Source organism: Callithrix jacchus, chromosome 1 (assembly GCF_049354715.1).
Source record: "Callithrix jacchus isolate 240 chromosome 1, calJac240_pri, whole genome shotgun sequence".
Classification (NCBI taxonomy): Eukaryota; Metazoa; Chordata; class Mammalia; order Primates; family Cebidae; genus Callithrix; species Callithrix jacchus.
In genome coordinates, this window is record NC_133502.1 from 63,892,885 (window position 1) to 63,906,516 (window position 13,632).

The following is a 13,632-nucleotide window of genomic DNA, read 5'->3' on the forward strand; positions in this document are numbered from 1 at the left end:
GACCCCAAAACAGGCACTTTCTCTGGCTCAACATACAAAGATGGCTTTACCTGCTCCAGGAAGAAAGGCTGAGGCGTGTTTGTCTAGAATACAGACATCATCACTCATAACAGCAATGATGACACAGCCGCCAGCATTTGCTGAGCACTCCGGATGTTCCAGGCACTATTCTAAGTGCTTTACTCAGATGACCTCATCATACCCTCATGGCAGTGCTGTGAGACAGGAACTATTATTATCCCCATTTGTGTAGATGAGAAGGCTGAGGCCCTGATTGTACTTGATTGCGAAGAGGTAGGATGACCTGAGTGCAAGACACATTCACTGCCTGTTGAGATCACCTGTGACCACCGCGTACCTTGCCTTTGCGTGTGGATTTCCTGTGGAGTGCCCCTCTCATACCCCTAGCTCAGGATAGTCACGAGGGCCGTTCTTATCAAACAGATGAGAAAACAGAGGTCTAGAGCAGGTAAAGCGGCCCCTGGGGCTTTGGTGAGGATCTGTTTTCTAAGCTACCAGGTATCAGCTTTGTAATCAACTGCTAAAGACAGACTTCTGCACAGGGGGTTGAGGTGGAGTCCTGTAGACCTAAGGCAAACACAGGAGATAGAATATAGATCTTTGGAGCCATCAAAAATACTGTGAGCCCTTTAGAAACCTATTCTTCGAAAAAATATTCAAGCCTTCAAAAAGGTTATCCAAACTTGCAAGAATATTTAACATGAAGCTCAGATGCACATGATGATAAAGAAACGTGGTGACTGTTGAGTCATCCCAACTAGTCCTCTGCACTAAACACAGGTCTGAGGCTCTGCAATCCTGGGCTACAAGTACAGGTGTTGCTTATATTGTAGCCCTCCCATGGCAGGGCTAACCTCTGGCCTCATGCTGTTCCCCTCTCCCATGTTTTCATTCTGATTATTGAATTTCTAGGTGCATTAAAAAATGATAATTTGGCTCCAGCTGCCGAATAGGAGGTTGTTTTGGTCAGAGAGACACCTGGTGGCTTTTGAGATAAACCACACCATTCTGCCAAAAAGACACCTTTCTTGCCCATGTAAGGGGACCAAGGGATGCGGAGGAAGCACAGATTCTCCTAAGGAAAGCACCAGCATTCACCTTTGAGAGAAGGAGGGAGCTTTCCAAAGGGAGCATAACAGATTATAGGCTTTAGTGCCAGTGCCAAATGGATTTGAACACCCCTGCTGTGTCTTGGACAGTTAGCTGAACAACCTGAGTCTTGGTCCCGTCTGTGGAAATGGGACAGTTATGCAAATAGCTCTTAGTACCATTGTGAGGGCCAGACAGGCAAGATGAGTGACAGAACCTGCCCAGACTCCCAGCCCTCAGCAGCCTGGAGGTATCTGAGCATTGTGTGTCCCCTGACCTTACCAGGAGGACCTGGATTCACTCTCAACATGTCTCTCTGAGGCCACTGCTCACCTGTCTCAGATGGCTGACACTTGGTTAGGTGTTGGTTAACGAAGAGCAGGAAGGCTTTGCTCCCTCCGTGTCCCAATACAGTCCATCCACAAAGGACATCGCTCCATGAAATTATGTTCATGGGCTTTCCTTTTGGGGCTGGGGAGGGAGTATTAGCCCTTTCCCCCCACGTTCTCCATTTCTATATCCTTAATTTTTTGCTATGAGCAGTTATTATGTTTATATTGAGAACAATTACTAGCCATCTCCATTTCAAAGGGCAAGAATGTTAAATTTCCATCAATTCTTTTCATTTTAGCCCTTGGATGGTTTTACATCTCTGTTTATTCATCTTCTTGAATAAAGGAGATTCTGGATTTCAAAGCATTACTTAGCATTCTTATATTCTATCCTGTAATTTCAACCACTGTCATTGTCTTCACACAAAGAAAAACAGCAAAGTAGACATCTCTCTCTGGAATGAAAACCTGGACAACAGTGTTTACATGCCTGCCCAAGGTGAGTTTGAAAATGAGGAAATAGAGCTCTTTCATTCCTCCCAGCTCCACAATACTTTCCAATTCCAAATCAGCTTCCTCACACATCAAGGTAATCTGCAAAGGGAAACTGAGAGTCAGCATGAGTGGTTGCTTAAAGTATTTCTTTGCACATATGTTCCTTAAAAAAAAAAAAAAAAAAAAAACAAAGATGCAATTAAGAAAAATGTATGCAGGCTGGGCACGGTGGCTCTCACCTGTAATCCCAGCACTTTCGGAGGCTGAGGTGGGCAAGTCAACAGGTCAAGAGATCGAGACCATCCTGGCCAACATGGTGAAAACCTGTTTTCTACTAAAAATACAAAAATTAGCTGGGCGTGGTGACGTGTGCCAGTAATCCCAGCTTCTTGGGAGGCTGAGGCAGGACAATTGCTTGAACCCCGGAGGCGGAGGTTGCAGTGAGCCAAGATCCTGCCACTGTACTCCAGCCTGGTGACAGAGCAAAACTCCATCTCAAAAAAAAGAAAAAAAAAAGTATGCAAATAAAAAATGTCTAACTCAATTGTATACACATTAGGAAATTTACCTACGAAAACTGTCATAATTTTCTTAGAGCTAAAAAAAGTCCTTCTGCAATTCAAATAATCTCTAATTACACTATTTGATTGCCTGATTTTGGTCTATGCTGGTTTTATAAAAAATAAAAGCCACCTTTATTAATCTTGACTCCTTGGTAATCTAGCAAAATAATTTGAGAATCTATTTTCTAACATGTCAATTTCCAGATGTCATTTTTGGAAAAAGATGAAAATTATTGCATTTGTTTATTAAAAAGGTAATCCCATCACAATTCTTCACTAAGGTCTTAAAGACTAAAAGTTAATAGAGATGCTGTGATTTATTCTGCCTGAGGAATATATCAGGAAAATGTGCTGAAGATTTAGAAAGTATCTATCTTCTAAAAAAGTGAGATCTCTTCCTAAGGTGGTATCAATCCACACTTTTCACAGTGGGACATACACAAACATGAAATTTCTGTACCCAGGCATCTGGAAAAACAGGCACTCGTGGCATGAAGTTCTCCAGGGTGTGCTGGAGGGCAGGGCTGGCCATCTAGCTATGAAGTCACATTGAGCCACAAGATATCACCTCAATAATTCTACAGAGAAGTGTCAGTACCAAGATGTGGATATGAGGGGGGAACCTTGAAATGTGATAAAGGACTACACCACCAGCATGTCTCTGGAACCTACAATCAGGCAAGGTTCTAAAGTAGGTAGTTTGTGCCAGGGGAGACTTCACAATGTCTATTTCCCTTTGGAGGAAGGCGAGCACATGTCCCAGTTTGCCTAGATAGTCCCAGTTTAGGCCAGTTGTTCTGGCATAACTATTCATAGTGCCTCCTTCTGCTCTTCAAAGTGTCCTGGTGTGGGTGAAGATTGCACTGTCAACTCCCTTTAGGCATGGCTCACTTATGCCCCGAGCCACCCCAAGATGCCCACAGAGCTTTCCCAGCAGAGCCCACTAGTCAAGATTTTTCTGCTCCTCTTCCTGACCCACTCCCTCAAGGCCAAGGAACCCAAACATATCCTGGTTGAGTGTATTTGAAAACAGCCTTTTGCAGCCACTCTCCCTAGAACAGAGGGGTGCAAACGATGCCATAATTTAGGCCTGTGTCCGACCCAGGGGGGCAGGGACTTTGACAGGGGCTGCCTTTCAGCGTTCTCCCCACACACCACTGAGGCAGGCCTGCATTAGCGAGAGGGGCTCACAGGAGCGCTGGGGAGAGCAGATAAAGCAGGCTCTGGCCACCCTCATGTCCCCTGCTGTTAAAATCCCACACTCCTCTGCCCCCTAAAAAGACATCAAGCCAAGCCAGCGCCTCACAGACGCCCTCGTGAAGACAGGATGGCACTGGCCTCTGACCATGTGTCTCATTCACAGGCAGATTTTTAGAGGAATGACAGGAACTTTATTCTAATATTGCATGGAATGTTTTTGAAGTAGAAATGGTTATCTGACAAAAAAATTCCTTATACTTTGACCATCTAAAAGGTTATTTTCTATAAAAATTATATAAATATTTCCAGGTCCATAGATGAACACAATGTTATGGTTCTAATAGTTTTAAAAATCAACAGAATTAGATTCTTTAGATAATGATCAGCCTGGTCAGGAAACGACATTCCCCAAGCAAGCATAAAGAGAGGATGCAATTACCGGGGGAGAGCAGGAATCCGCTGGGGCTGGAGGGGGGGCTGAAAACAATGAAAACACAATGAACGGTGCGCTTTGATTTCATAAAATAAAACCCCACAAAAACTACATGTAAAAGGTGAAACTAACCATCCAAGGTGAAGGTCAGAGGACCTCCTGAATCAACTGCATTCTGAGTTGAAATAATTACTAGATCACCTGGTAGATTCGTTCTTCCAGGAGGCAAAGACCTTTTTCCTTTTTATTCTTATGAGGCAAATTTCTATTCAAGGCAAAAGGACAATGAGACTAAAGCCTTCAGAGCCGACAGACACGGCTCGTCCACTGGCTATGTCATCCTGGGCGAGGTCCTCAGCTTCTCAGAGCCTGTTTCCTTGCCTGTAAAATGTGGACAGTCATAGGTACCTTGCTGGTTTGCTGGAAAATTAGAGGTAATCTATCAAAAGTGCTGCTAACACTTCCTCTGGCAAGTAATGGACACTCAAAAAGATAACTATGACTATTTTGTGTGGGAGACAAGAGTTTCACCCAGAATTTAATCCAACTCCAAGGGGTTCTGTCAATCGCCACCAACTTCAGAGTCAATAACTGGACCTCTTCTGCTGCTCTGAGAGCCATTGTCAGGTAAACAGTAGAGCTGTGGCCACTCCTTTCCTGAGGCCCCTGGGCAGCGTGCAGAAGGCAGGCTCAGGGAGGCTGTGCTTTCCTCCTATTTGGGCAGCACTGTTTCCTCCAAGCCACACAACGCCAGACACTAGTGACATGAATGCTCTACTGGACCCCACAAGGTGACAGTCGCACAGAAGCCCGTGAAAACAAAGCTCCTGGGGCCATGCAGGGAGGCTCCTGCACACATACATCTCCCATGGGGCACCTGTTTCGAGCACCACAGGCTGGGCAGGGACACAGAAGGATGCCCTGAATTGTGAGCACCTAGGCTCCACAGGAAGCCGAGGCTGGACATTCAGGTCAGGCTCTAAGACCCTCACTCCAGCTGGTCAGCAACAACACTCTATTGAGAAGCCCCCACTCTACAGAGAAGGGGCCCTTAAGCAAGAAAGAACTCTCCTCGATTTGAAGGAGGATGTGCCAAGCTCCCTGGCTGGGGATGTGCATGCCAGGAAGCAGATTCAGTTTGAAATGCACACTCCAGAGCATGGAGAAGCACCTGAGAGCAGCAGCAGGGACCACAAGGACACCCTCCTAGGTGATAGGCAGGGTCACACGGGGTCCCCAGTGAAAGCACACAGGTCAGAAAAAGAACAGACTGTGCAGGCAGAAAGCAACAGACACACTTGAGGTAAACTGTGGTCTCAGAAACATGAGGCACGCAGGCGTCATCAGAAAGAGCCTGACAGTGAGGTCTGGTTCTCTGGAAAGTCCCAGCGAGGTTTTTTGGTCCTGATGAAACTGTTCTCCATTTCACAGCAGTCATCCTAAATACTCCAGAAAAGGTCTGTGAGGAGGGTGACTCACTTCTCATCTTCTACAGTCCTACAGGCAAGGACTAGAGTCCAAGACAAAGCCCATGCTGATGGCCCAGTGAGGCCAGGAAGCAGGCAGGAACATCCTCTCCAGGCCAAGGCCAGCTCCACCCAGACAAGGCCACACATCGCAGGGCGGGGTGACCGGACATGTCCAGGGAGTGGAAGTCCCCAAAGCTGGAAGCTAGCTCTGCTCATCCTGCAGCTGGCTGTCCTGCTTGGCTTGTGGCGAGTGGAGGCAAGTCCCTGCCCGCCTGGAGCCATCAGATGTACTGCTCCTCATCCCTGTCATTCAGGAGCAGAGACCACTTGTCCCCACCATCATCCACTGTAGCGCTGTGCCGGGATGGCTTGTCAGACGTCAGGGAGGACAGCGACACCTGGCTGACATAGCTGACCTGGTCCCATGGCGTGGCCCTGGGGGAGTCCCTCCGCCTGTCATCCATGCCGATGTGCACACTGACCTGGGATGCCGTCAGGGGCTTTATGCGGCCGTGCACCTGTGCCTCGTACCTCTCCAGTTCAGGCTTCTTATAGCTGGAAAGCAGGAATGCAACAGCATCTGAGCCATTCTAGATACAAGGCTCTTTTTTTTCTAACCTGGTGAAGGCCTCTCATCCATCTTTTCATAACATTCAGTATAAAAACCTCAAGAGTTTCAAAGGAAAAGGGCATTAAACTCCCTATGGTTCCAGGAAAGCTCAACTGATTTAGAAACTTCCTAAGCAAATGCTTTATGCTGCCACTAACTTTAGTTAAATGAATGGACTCATAAATAAGTGAACATCTTGTTTAAAGGAAACAATGATAGATAATACACAGGGACCCATGTCTGCATGATGTTCACATAACAGCCCTTGAGCGGCAGAGTAAGGGCAGCCTGGCATGAGGCTGCACAGCAGTGAACTGCCTGCTCAGGGTGCTAAGTCACACGCACACACACCTGGCTCCATGTGGGCTGCCACTGCAGCATTTATCCCAGGCAAATGAATGGGGAGTGAGAGGCAAGACCCACTGTGCCTTGAGCATGCAGAGTGACAGAGCCTCCTGGGAGCCTCTCACAGATGCCCCACCTGCAGGGACTCACCACTTGAGCTGCAGGGATGAGAGCACCACAGACACGGAGGAGGCTGCCATGGCTGCCGAGCCCATCCAGGGCTGCAGCACAATGCCGATGGGCATGAAGACACCTGGGGAAGAAAGAACTCACACTCACACCTAGGCCTGGGAGAGGAGCCAGGAGAGGGCCTCCAGCACCAGGCTAGCCCCACCCTCAGTGGCCCCCTTGGAGGTCTCCTCCTGGCATGCTTGGAAGCACCTGCTGATGGGTCTTGCCTATAGGTCCCCAAAGCGAGGCTTCCTAGAAAGATGGGTGTGGGGTGCTGTCGAGTGGGCCTGACTCTCTTCTACTCGCCCTCATGTTCCCAGAACCACACACAGATGGCATCCCATTTCAGGGCCAGCTCCACAGGAGTGGCAAAGCACAGGGAGTGGGAGGGGCGGGGGAGGAGAAAAGTGGCAGGAGGTGAGGGAGCCAGTAGCCCATCCTGCAGCCATAGTCCCGCAGAGGATAATCACGGCTGAAGGCCACAGCCCTTGTCTAGAAGATAATGTTGACTCCAGGGCTTCGTAACATCTTCAAGAGAAGAATGAGAGCTGGGTTCCAGGACAGGGTCAGGAGACAGGTATGGTCAATTTTGCATGGCAGAGGCACACACACTGGGGGAATGAAGCTCCTGAGCTGGCTCTAGGGACAGGAAATAAACCTGCCTGACTGACTCACTGGGCTCAGGAGGCCAAGGCCCAGTTATACACATCATCACTAACCACTCAGACACAAGGGAAACCCAGGCAGGAATGCTGAGTTTACAAACTTGATCTCTCTTAAGCCCATGGAGGAGCACTGCCTTGCAGAAGGGTCTGGAAGTTTTCCCTGCCATATTCCATGGAATAGAGGGCAGGAGAGAGGCGGTTGCTGGGGAGGGGGAAGGAGGAGGAATTACAAAGCAGAAAAATCCATTTATTTTCCTTTTTTCTTTTCCTGAGAGTTTCACTCGTGCCCGGGCTAGAGCGCAGTGGTGTGATCATGGCTCACTGCCACCTCCAGCTCCTGGACGCAATACATCCTCCTGCCGCAACCTCTGTACTCCCAGATGGGACTAAGGTATATGCTACCATGCCCAGCTAATTTTAAAATGTTATGTAAAGGGAGACTCTATGTTGCCCAGGCGGGTCTTGAACTCCTGAGCTCAAGTGATCCTCCTGCCTTAGCCTCCCAAAGTGTTGGGATTACAGGCATGAGACAGCATGCCTGGACAAAAAGCCATTTCTTTCCATGATCATCTGTATAAATCAGAGTGAAACTGGGCAGGATTAGTGTCCAATATAAGGTTCTGAAACACCAGCAATTGTGCCTAACATGGTTGGGTGTGGTGGCTCACACCTGTAATCACAGCACCTTGCAAAGACAAGGCTGGCGGATCATCTGAGGTCAGGAGCTCAAGCCTGGCCAACATGGTGAAACCCCATCTCTACTAAAAATACAAAACTTAGCTGGGCATGGTGGCACATGCCTGTAATTCTAGCCACTTGGGAGCCTGAGGCAGGAGTATTGCTTGAACTGAGGAGGTGGAGGTTGCAGTGAGACAAGATTGTGCCACTGCACTCCAGGCTGGGCGACAAGAGTGACACTCCATCTCAAAAAAAAATGCTCCTAGCATGTAGCAGGTGCCTCATAATTCTTACTAATGATGAATTCTCAGACTATATGTCTTAACAAATGGTTCAAAAACATACCCAAGCATCTCCACTAGCTTTTTAGAAAGGATCAGAGTGGATGAAGGCTTTGGGTCCTCTCAGCACTTTCTCATTTACCTTTAGAGACATATAAAGCAGGGGACATAACAAAACCAGCCTTTCTAAAACGCCTCTAGCCAGCCAGTGAGTAAGCCACTCACTAACCTCAGCAGGAACCCAGGAGGGAGAAGCCTTTCTGGGCACAGCTGAAGCACAGTAGTTAAGAGCTGCCTACCTGCCGCAATGGGTATCCCAACCAGGTTATAAATCAGTGCCAGGACCAGGTTGATGCGTATCCTCCGGACAGTCCTCTTGGAAAGGTGAATGCTAGCCACCACATCCAGCAAATCATTCTAAGGGAGAGGAGCACGCGGTGAGGAAGGGGTCTGCCCATCGCCCTCCCAGCTCCCACAGCCTGGCTACAGCTGTGCTCACTCTAATGAGGACGACGTCGGCTGCCTCAATGGCCACATCTGTGCCAGTGCCGATGGCGACACCCATGTCTGCCTGGGCCAAGGCCGGAGAGTCATTCACCCCGTCTCCCACCATGGCGACTTTCTTCCCTTTGTTCTGAAGCTCCTGGACCTTGGCCACCTTGTGGGAAGGCAGCACCTCTGCAAAGACTTTGTTGATGCCAACCTAAGAGGAAAGGAAGGCAACGCCTGGTGTTGGCAAAAGGTATCGAACTGCAGCAGAAACCCCAAGTTACCCTTGCCCCCTCTGCCCCTGGGTCCAGTCAGTGATGTTGGTCAACTATACCCTGCAGGTTTGCTGTCATAAGGCCACCTTCTCCCTGGCTCCTGCCCCAACACCCTATACTGGTTTAGGACCCGTCCTTTCCTGGATGTGCAAACAGCCCCCTTGCTGTTCTCCCTGTCCACCGCTTAGTCCCCCAACTCTCTTATCCATGTGCTGCCTCCACAGTCTTCCCAAAGCAACTGTGTGGCCAAGTCCCTACTCTCCTGCCTCACATCCTCCAGAGGACCCCACGCACTCCCAGAGGAGGGCAGCTCAACTCTCTGGGGTCTGCTTCCGAGGCCCCCAGGGTCCCAGGGTCTGGCCTCTGCCTGACGGCCTGCAGCTGGTGTCACACTCAACCACACCATTCAGCTCCCCGCAGCATCTCCAATCACCTTGCTACTCTGTGCCCCTGGGAAATGCTCCTGCTGCTGGTTGTGTCCTGGAAGGTGCAGTTTCCCTTTCCTAGTCCCTCTCCCGCTTCTCAGCTCTATGCCCTGTCCCTGGTCCACCTTTCCATAGGACCATAAGCCCCTCAAGCGCAGAGCCCCTTTCACTCCTCACAGAGCCTGGCCCCACACCTGACTGTCACATTTGTGGTATTTTGTAAGTGTCCGCTGAACAGATGAACAAGTGTTAGCCAGGAAATGGGGGATGGACACTCAATAGGTCCATTGTTAGCAAGGAGGACCACGGAAAACAGGGGTCCTGATTTTTCCCTCATGGACATAATGAGGCTTTCAGATGACTAGAGCTCTGCACGCATTTGGAGGGGTGTAATTTCTAGGAATCTAAACTGGAGCCACTGCTATGTGGGGAGCCAGGCAGCCCTCCAGTGGTGCTGTGCTCACAGCCCAAACTCAGCACCAAGGGCTGCTGGAGAACTGCCCAGGACCAAGTCACTTATCTGGGCACCCCAGTGAGAAAAGCTGAGCTGGCAAAATCTTCCCTTAACATAAAAATTAGAAAATGTCTATCTTAGCCCTTAAGCCACAAACTTTTTTTCCATCACGAAGACTAGAAGAAGGTTAGAGAACAGCAGAATTCCTTTTTCTAGGATGCATGCGCTCAGGCCCCAGGGATAAGATCTCTGCACAGCAGCACAGCACTCGTGGAACACTGCACAGCCACAGAATGATGCACGTGGAGAGAAAAGCACCCAGTGAAGGGGAAAGAGCAGGAGTACTGCTGAGCGCTGGGCCAACTGGTGCTTACTTTTGCCTCTAACTGCTACTATGAGCTTTACACAGTTTGCAACATTAAAGGGCTGTACCTGGGTGGCAATGGCTCTGGCTGTCTTCCGGTTGTCCCCCGTGATCAGAACCACATCTACACCCATGCTCTGCAGCGTGTGCACAGCCAAGGCGGCCTCCTGCTTGACAGCATCTGCTATAGCAATCATCCCACAGAGCACACCTGGAGCAAACCAGCCAGCATCAGCAGCTACACAGGATAGGGCACCCCGCACGGAGCTACCATACTTGCAATGTTCTCATCATACAGTGTTATGTGCAAAAAACAAACACCAGATTATATATAATAATACCATGGGGTTTTCTAGCTTTTTAAAAAGTACACACATTTTACAGACACACACAAGAGTCTAGAAGCAATATAATTAAAATCTTTGCAGTGGCGCCCTGAAGAAGAGGATTATGAGTAATTTCATTTTCTTCTTTATAGCTGAATTTTCCAAACTTTCTGCAAGGAGAATGGATGACATTTTGCAAGGTGCCGGGCTTGAAATAAGAATTCAATACACATTAGCTACTAAAATTTGAGAAATATAACAGATGTCACTTAAAGTGGTAACTGTCCAAACTAGAAAATCAATCCTTCATTTGCCTTTTCCTACAGAAAACATTTCTGCAGCATTTTGCTTTTAGTGTATCTTTTTAGTTATAGAAGCAGGGGGGCTCTTAGGGCTGAGGTGTAAATGAGAACAGAGTGAGGGATGACATATGAGAGGGCACGACTCCTTTAGTTGTGCCAATTCTGGTTTGACAGCTGAGAGGACTTTATAAAGACTTGGAAAAAATTGAAAAAAAAAAAAAAAAAAAAAGAGAATGTGAGAGGAAGACATATTTGGCTGAAGCATTCAAAACGTGGTGTCATAAGTTTTATTTCTTGCTTGCATATACTGTTACTTCTATTAGCAGAAACTTATATTAACAAAGTAAAGACTCTACTCTCTCTGGTATGTAAAGCCCAGGATAGAATCTGAGCACTAAAACACATGCAGTCTTGAGACCTGTACTCTGTGCACAACCAGTCTGTATAAAGCACAGACAGAAGGGCCGTACATGGTGGCTCACACCTGTAATCCCAGCACTTTAGGAAGCCGGGGTGGGCAGATCACCTAAGGTCAGGAGTTTCAGATCAGCCTGGTGAAACCCCATCTCTACTAAAAATACAAAAATTAGCCAGGCATGCTGGCAGGTGCCTGTAATCTCTGCTACTCAGGAGGCTGCAGCAGGAGAATCACTTGAACCCAGGAGGTGGAGGTTGCAGTAAGCCGAGATTGTACCACTGCACTCCAGCCTTGGTGACAAGAGCAAAACTTGGCCTAATAATAATAATAATTAATAAATAAAGTAGATAGAGAAGAGCAGCATGGATCTCATTATTTAAAGGTGTCCTGTAGTTAAACCTGTTTCCTGCTCTGTCTACAGGGATGAATGAGAAGGATGACTCTGAACTGCCCACCTGGACAAGAGCAACAATGATAACAAAGACAGTTTAGAATTCCAAGGTCAAGAAGACTGAGGCCAGACCACAGCTGGCTCTGGGGCCAAGATGGAGACCGTGGGAAAGAACGAAAAGACAAAAAGACAATCTTTTTGAAGACGTGAAATTAAAGAGAGGAAGGTTTTTGTTTTTCATTTCTTTTTTAAAGGAGGACTCTTTTGCCAGATATCTGCAGAAAACTGCATTTCTGAGAGAGCGGAAGGAAGGCAGAAGCAGGAGATACCATCAATAGCCACCAGGATGGCCGTCTGTCCTTTCATCTCGTGGTCTGTCATAGCGTCACTGACATCGTTGGAAATGGTTAAGCCGTTGCGCCTCAGCCATTCGCGGTTTCCAATCAGCACAGAGAAGGTCTGGGGGGCTGCATCTATTCAAAAGAGGCTGTGGTTATTCCTAAATAGTCCAATTTCACTATAAACTAAAAACCATGTAATCCTTTTAATAGCAAAATATCCATTTAGCCATTCTGAAAAACTGTTACCTAGTAAGCACCTCCTGTGACAGCATCCTTTAGGACAAGAAAAAAAGTAAAATTAATTTGTAGGACATGTGGGTATGAATTAAGATGGGGCATTAATAGTACATGCTATATGGGTGGAAACGGTATAAACATACTAAACATAAGGCAACGTCCGTCTCTGTCTTAGAGGTATCCACTGATTCTTTTTCTGCAGGGATTAGAAGCACTTATTTATTTCCCCAGCACCCAAAGCAAGTGTTGACGATGTTCATTACTGCTTGGTATCGATGACCCCACGTGAATCAACAAATAATCAGACAAGTCTATATGAAATGTTTAAAACTGCAACTCCTGAGGCTGATGCATCTCTTACCTGTCACTTTCTAACAGTGTGTGCTGCTAACTGAGGTGTCACTGCACAGCCAGGCTCTCATGGAAAGGCCATCCCTGGGTTTTAAACGGCTGGAAGGTGGTGGATGGCTTACAACCACACAATCTAAGTCACAATTTCACTACCAACACTTAGGAAAAACACTGGTCATGGGTTTTGTTTTCTACCTTTTATGCTGGTGGCTGACAAGCTACTTTGAGAATAAGAAAGGCCATCCTTCAGAAGCAGTTGTCCCTCCAAGCAGTGTCCCTTCCTGGCTTGGGCAGACCATTTCCCTCTGCTTTCCCTGACATTTTCTACCAGTTCTGTAAATACCATCAGAGTTCTACCACACAGGATGGAAACAGGAAGAACAAAAGGAGAATTCCCCACCTGCCTACCCTGTAGCTTATGAGAAGCAAGACCAATTTGGGATAAGAAACAGGAGAATCAAAATCATGGATCAGCTAAGCAATGCTCCATGAATTTAAGGCAGCCATAAGCATCAGAATTCAGATGCATCCAAGAACATGAGAGAAAATGCAGGCTTTCCTGGGGGTGGGGAGGCCGGCATGGGTGCCTCAGCCATGAACCGTCTGTCGCATCACTGCTAGGTGCGGGACTCTCTGTGATTTGACCCACCTCTACATTGACCCAACAGCAGAGACAAAGGCCAGCAATACCTTTTCCTTCGGAAAGGCTGCCAGCCTCATTCAGGTGACTGGCACTCGGAGGGTGTCCACCGTGGGCCAGGATGCCTTCCACGTTGCTGACTTTGCACCCGATTCCACAGCCTGGCACTGCCTGGAAGTCTGTGCAGTATCCCAAGGTCTCTGTTCCAAGTTCCTATGAAGGTGGAAAGAGAGGGAGAAGAAACTGTAAGCCGTGAGGGGTGAAGTG

The 13,632-nt window shown here is 47.9% G+C and overlaps 1 protein-coding gene across 18 annotated transcripts in view; it reads right to left on the reverse strand.

Annotated features, from left to right (window-relative positions):
- Positions 1-3,868: 3,868 nt before the first annotated feature.
- Positions 3,869-13,632, reverse strand: part of ATP7B (ATPase copper transporting beta) — a 73,294-nt gene continuing 63,530 nt past the window's right edge. For 9 of the 18 annotated variants that reach the window (XM_078352516.1, XM_035297445.3, XM_035297481.3 and 6 more), the window contains 8 exons: positions 13,416-13,578; positions 12,384-12,410; positions 12,126-12,269; positions 10,428-10,570; positions 8,852-9,055; positions 8,652-8,769; positions 6,708-6,810; positions 3,869-6,157 (listed from right to left, as the gene is read on the reverse strand). In XM_078352516.1, coding sequence (XP_078208642.1) covers positions 5,884-6,157; positions 6,708-6,810; positions 8,652-8,769; positions 8,852-9,055; positions 10,428-10,570; positions 12,126-12,269; positions 12,384-12,410; positions 13,416-13,578 — 1,176 coding nt within the window. In that variant the 3' untranslated portion in view covers positions 3,869-5,883. The remainder of the gene's footprint in view (positions 6,158-6,707; positions 6,811-8,651; positions 8,770-8,851; positions 9,056-10,427; positions 10,571-12,125; positions 12,270-12,383; positions 12,411-13,415; positions 13,579-13,632) is intronic. The other 9 variants (XM_078352536.1, XM_078352494.1, XM_035297456.3 and 6 more) reach the window with 2 other exon arrangements.